Below are 6,000 nucleotides of genomic sequence, written 5' to 3'. Positions count from 1 at the left end.
TTGACGCGCCTGGTGAGGGCGCAGTGTCCTTCGCTGAGCTTCTGCGGATGCTCCCCAGATTCCCTGGGTCAACAACCGACTAAATCTTGGGGGGCTCAGAGCCCGTTATCGGCTACAATTTATTTCCACTAGAAACGAAGTTTTAGCACTGGGACTTTCTACCCCGAGGCGATTCGTGGCACAGTCCAGGACAGGTGCTGTAACACCGGATGTAGTGCGCGCTGCGAGCTGGGAATCCAGGCCAGATACCCAGTGCGCTGCTGGGCTGGTCGCAGGGGAGCTCCGCCCCGCCCCGCCCCGCCCACAAGGCCCTGCCCCCGCTATCTAGAGTTTCAGCCCGCGCTCGCACTGGGCACTGAGTCCCGGGACTCCGGGAGAACAGGCTAGAACACTGCCGTTTCTTCTGCCCGAGCAGGACATTACTTGCGCACTACAGAGTCCAGATCCCCTCCCACAGCCAGCATAACTTCTCCTGCCCGCACCCGCAGAAGCCCCTGCAGCTGCGGCCGGAGTCAGGGCGTCCTCGCCCTGAGTATCCCGGGGTCCTGCGCTGGGGAGCGCATTCCACCTCTGCGTCCTCTTTGCACCACAGGCGCGGTCAGAAAGAGCCTGCGCTTGAGTTCTGGGCACTATGCCCCGCTCCAGGTGCAGGATGGAGAGCAAGGCGCTGCTGGCCATCGCTCTGTGGCTCTGCGTGGAGACCCGAGCCACCACTGTGGGTAAGGAGTCCACTCAGTAGGAGAAGGCGGAGAGGTCGGGTGCAGGCGGTGAGATGGGCATGTGAGATCTAACTTGGAATCATACAGCCAGAGAAATTGGAAGGACTTGACACTTTGGATTCTTTCACTTATCTATAAGGGAAACCGAGGCTCAGAGACTGGCCCAAGGTTACTCCGTTTCCTGAGCTCTAGTCCAGTTCCCTTTTCAGGACTATGGTATCTTATGGGGCCTCGCCAAGAGCGTGTCCAGCGGAGCCGAAACACCCTCGGGCTCTGGGGAGGCTAGAGTGGGAAGGTGCCTTGGTCTGGCGGGCAGGAGGTGCTCCCGCAGGCAAGAACAGGCGGTGAAACCTTGTTTGCTTGTTTGTACACAACATCCTGAAGGGAGCGCAAATCTGGCTATCTGGATCTCACAGTGCTCTCTGCTAGGTCCCAAAGGGAGCAAGGGCCCTCAGGCTGCTGCTCCCTTTTAGCTGGAATACACATGCGCACCTATCCTACAAGGTGGGGTCCAAACGGAGGGAGACTTTTTTGCTTCTTCGGTGCAGGGTGACGCTTTTCTAACAGAGAGAGGAGGGAGGACATTAGGGCTTGTCCTCAGGTCCGTGACAGATTCCCTAAGGTCTCAAAGTGACTATCAACTTTTTGTGCAAAACAATTTAACATCATTGGTCTTTTGGTTAAGAGAATCATCAGAGGTTCAGGTCTGCGAACTTCTGCAGAACTTAGTACCTAGTTCTAGGGCTGCTTTCCTCGTCAGGCAAAATTTCCCTCTCCTTTAGATTAGGAACACCCAAGGTCTTGGTGTTGTAGGGCTCCCTTCCTCCTCCTACTTTTTCTCCCCCCTTCCCATTCTCTCCTCCCCCCCCCACCCCGCTCATTTCTATAGCTACAGCTTTCCAATTTCCAGATTTCCACCCTTTGGAGGGTGAGAAAGGGAAGAGGGTGAGAGAAAGGGGGCGGGGGAGTAAAAAAATTCCTTATATCAAAAGAAAAGAATCCTATGTCTTAAAAGACACTGGCACTCGCATACAGTACCAAGATCATCTGTCTACACTTATTGAATTTTCCTAATAATGACTTGGTTCATTGGGGCTAGCTCCACCACGGACACCCATTTGTCCCTGACAAGACCTCAATGCCTTGCTGTCCCCCTTTCTTGGAAGAGAATGAAGGTTCAGAACATGTATTCCAAAAAGAAGTGAGTTGCTTTAAAGCCTGGGGTGTTTCCTAGTGCAGCAGTAGTAACTGTGATCTGGTTGCCCTGAATAGAATGGTGAGGTTGCCCTTTTGGAGTGTGCAACTTGCTTAATTGGATTGGGCTATAATTGGTGCCATCGAATTCTAGAGACAGAGCCACTGTTGTTTTTCCTGCCCGTCTTTGAGCTGGAAGGGTAAGAGTGCACAAATTAATTAATATTGGTTATGGGATTTGAACATAAAAAGGGCTTTTTATTGAGTAGTAGCATATGTACCTCTTACAGTCATTTTATTTAGAACTTTCTGAAGAGTAAGAATCAAATTTGCCAATGAAAACAAATGAAGTTTAATAGAACAACAAAAAAAGTCTTGGTCTACAGAGATAAATCTGAAGTTATTATTGATAGCATTGTTGAATAGATTTTTGTTGTAGATATGGCTTTAGAAGAGTATGGTGTTGTCTTGGCTTCCTATGAATGAAGAACATGCCTTTTTAAAAAAAATTACATGGCTAATGTGTCTGGAGTATGAAATGATCTGTGGCAATAATTTATATAGAACTTAAAGAGTATCTTAGGGGCTGGGGAGTGTAGTGCAGTTGCAGAATATTTGCTTAGCATGCATGAGGCCCTGGATTTGGTCTCCAAGACTACCAAAGAACCACCACCACCACCACCAACAACAACAATAACAACAAAAAAAACCCCCAGAAAATTAAAACAAAAACAAGTCTTTTACTTTACTTTGGTGGAGAAGTGGACATAACTTATTGAGCAGCCAGTCATTTTACTATCACTTTTTTCTTACATGAATGTGTTTAATTAATGGTTTCTTTCTCATTTGGATCCTTGTGTGAATTGTATTAAGTTAGTGTGTCAAGGGGAACTCCATTATTGAAAGACTTTTCTTTTGCTTTTAAACACTTTGCTTTATGTTTTGCTTATGTTGGAGACATTTATTTCCTTCACGGTGAAGAATGCTAATTAAGTAAAACAGACTGTCCATGATTAGGTACCTAGCTATCCAAGAGTGGCCCATAGACCATTAGGGTCAGCTGAAATGCTTTTTAAATGCAGATTTTGTAGGTCTAGGAATATCATGGACAGTACAATAAGTCAACACTGATGTCAATTAGTTTCTGAGGTTTATTGATCTAACTTAATTTCTAGTATTTTTTCAAAACTGTATTATTGTTGAATAAATCTACAGTGATGTCAGCCACCTATTTTGCACATTTGTTTGGGTGTGAGAAACTGTGCCATCAGTTGTTCATTTTTCCTCCAGTTGTTCACATTGGGAGCCAAAGATTCAATGCACTAGACATTTCCAATGGATATTTACTACACTCTCTTTACTCGTACTGTCTCACACTTATTTATATTTGCTCATCCTCACTTATTTTCCCATCAGTCAATGCCAGAGTAGGCCTAGGGAGTCATTTGTTCTTAATTGATGTGAGTTAGAAAGCGGGGTGGGGTTGGGGGGGTGCTTGCCCAGTATCAGTTACTTTTTTAAGCTGATACCTTGAAGATATTGATGTCCATTAAGAGCCTAGCAGAATGGACAATTCTTCTTTCTCTGAAGCTTTTCAGCACCTGCTGGCTCCTCTCCTTTAATTGACAGAGAATTCAACTCAGTTATGTTGGTATGAAGTGACCCATGTGAAGGTATTTTGCTTCCTCCTCAGCCTTTAGGTAAAGACAGGTTTCTTGGGCTTCAAACTTGATGTCAGGATAAGCTTAGACCTTTGATTGATAAGTTGAGATTTCCCACTTAGAGTTCATTAGTATTCCACTATTTTTAGTCCTGCTCTTTAAGGAAAACTATATTAATATGCATGTGTGTGTGAAATTGGGAGATGTTTTCTCTTCCTCAATTCCTCTGCTTCCATTTTAATGTGGGATCTTCATGAGCCATTATCTCAACTTTTGAGGTTCAGTTGCCAGCACTAGAAAATTGACAGAGGACAATGTGATGGGGTCATAGACACTCTCACCTCTTCAGGGTATGTAGATAAGCTATGTAGAAATCCCTCCAAGTGATTTTCATTAATCAGCGATTTAGTCAAATGTGTACATCCTATGTTTTATAAGAAATGTCAGTGGGTCCTTTCCCAAGGGACTGAGATCATCCAATGAAGGTTCATTTGGTTTCAATGTCCCATATCCTTTTGTAAGACCTTGAAGTTGGCAATGCAGGAAAACAGGAACTCCACCCTAGCTCCATGAATTGCAGAACTGTTGTGTTGGTTTATGACCATCTGCCCATTCTTCCTGTTATGACACAGCTTGTGAACTTTTACTGAGAATGGTGAAAAGCAAATCCCAGTTTCATACAATGAATTGCTGAAGAGGCCTTTTAAAGTGTAGAGTATGCATTGTTTATGGAAGGTGTTTCCTATTGGGTCTAACTCAATGGCACTTACATTCATTTATTTAATTTGTTTCTAGGTTTGCCTAGTGTTTCCCTTGATCCACCCAGGCTCAGCATACAAAAAGACATACTTACAATTATGGCTAACACAACTCTTCAAATCACTTGCAGGTAAGGATTCATTTTAGATTCAGATTTCCTATGTTGAAGAACTCATTGTTTATTGAGGGAAAAACAATTTCCATTACAGTACAATTATAATAGCATTGTAGTAATTGTTCATCAGTTGTGAGGTTTCTAAGCAGTGATGTAATCATGTAAACCACAATGAAGGTCTTTTCTCAAAAATTGTGTACAGTTTTGCTGGTAATTTTTCTACTACTTTTCAGTATGCACGTCTCTCTCTCTCTCTCTCTCTCTCTCTCTCACACACACACACACACACACACACGTCAAAAACCAGTACAGCATCTGGCATATAGCAGACCCTCAATGAGTATTGAATAAATAAATGAAGTTTGAGAACGTAACTTTATAGAATAGAGCTGAAGAAGTAAGAGCCATCATTTATTTTACTCAGTATGGCTTTTGGACATCTTTTTAGTTCTTCATAGGAACTTTATTTCTTGAAAAAATTCTGACAGTAGTAGCAGTTTAACATTAAGCCAGTGATATTACTGAGTATGTGTCCTGTACAGGTCACGGACTTCATGCTCTGGCTTGCTTTTCTGGAATGTCTCTCCTCCCACTTGCTAGCAAGAAGTCATGCTATTGATTTTTTATAACTGGGAAAACAGATCTCTTGGATAAGAAGAGAGCTTTAAACTTTGCTTTCTAACCAGAAAGCAAAACAATAAATAAATAAATAAAAGAAAGAAAGAAAGCTAGAAGGCCGTGTATTGAATGTAGTGATCATTCACAAAAAACCCAGAAGCTTCTCAAGACTAGTATGCTTTTGGCAGAGACCGTGATGGATTGAGGCAAGCTTGCCCTCTGAGAAGAGTGCTGAGGTCCACAAAGAATCTTGGGCAGCTGATTGCCATTGCTTCATACTCACAGAATACCAACTGGTCAACAGAATAACACAGATCTCTTTTAGATTGCAGAGTGGAAAGGGTATCCCCCTATCCAGTGGAAGGTCCCTGATGCCCGCTCCTTGGGAAAAAAAACCATAGTAGCAGGTGCTGTTTCTTTAGCTTTGATAATTTAAGACATTCCCAGAAGCAAAGGTTATTTAAAATCCACCAAGATTCCACACTTTCTTTTGAAACTCTGCATAAAAATTCCTTAGAGTCTGAAAAAGTCGTGGAGCATGTTAAAAGTAACTTCCCTGATAGAGCTACGACTTCATGGAGATTTTGAGTTCTTTGAATAAGGTTGTGTTCTTCTTGATGTTAACTATTTTCTGTGGGGTCTTGCAGAGAAATGCTATAATAAAATTAATCTATGCTTTAATGCAGTTTTTACTAGGTCCTTACTAAGGTCCTGATTGGCCCTTAGTTCCACCTCCTTCCTACCTAACCTCATCTCTTACTCCCTGCTTTGCCCACTCTTAACTGGTTACTCTTTGCCAGTAAAGGTGACTTTACTCTTCCCTCTGCCTGAAATATTCTTCCTCTCAATTTTTGTATGGCCAGTTTCATCAAGCTCCTTCCTTCCAGGACTCTTTGCTCACTCTCTCTCTCTTTTTCTCTTTTTCTTTTTCTAT

At 43.2% G+C, this 6,000-nt stretch overlaps 1 protein-coding gene across 5 annotated transcripts in view; it reads left to right on the top strand.

The window, feature by feature from the left end:
• Positions 1–338: 338 nt before the first annotated feature.
• The window catches only part of Kdr (kinase insert domain receptor), a 44,628-nt gene continuing 38,966 nt past the window's right edge, over positions 339–6,000 (top strand). For all 5 annotated transcript variants that reach the window (XM_048784494.1, XM_015482120.2, XM_048784493.1 and 2 more), the window contains exons 1-2: positions 339–719; positions 4,370–4,463. In XM_048784494.1, the coding sequence (XP_048640451.1) occupies positions 632–719; positions 4,370–4,463 (182 nt within the window). In that variant the 5' untranslated portion in view covers positions 339–631. The remainder of the gene's footprint in view (positions 720–4,369; positions 4,464–6,000) is intronic.

The sequence above is a fragment of the Marmota marmota genome, unplaced genomic scaffold (assembly GCF_001458135.2).
Source record: "Marmota marmota marmota unplaced genomic scaffold, marMar, whole genome shotgun sequence".
NCBI classification, from domain to species: domain Eukaryota; kingdom Metazoa; phylum Chordata; class Mammalia; order Rodentia; family Sciuridae; genus Marmota; species Marmota marmota.
Note: the sequence above shows the minus strand (reverse complement) of the source record. Positions and strands in the feature narration are given on the sequence as shown.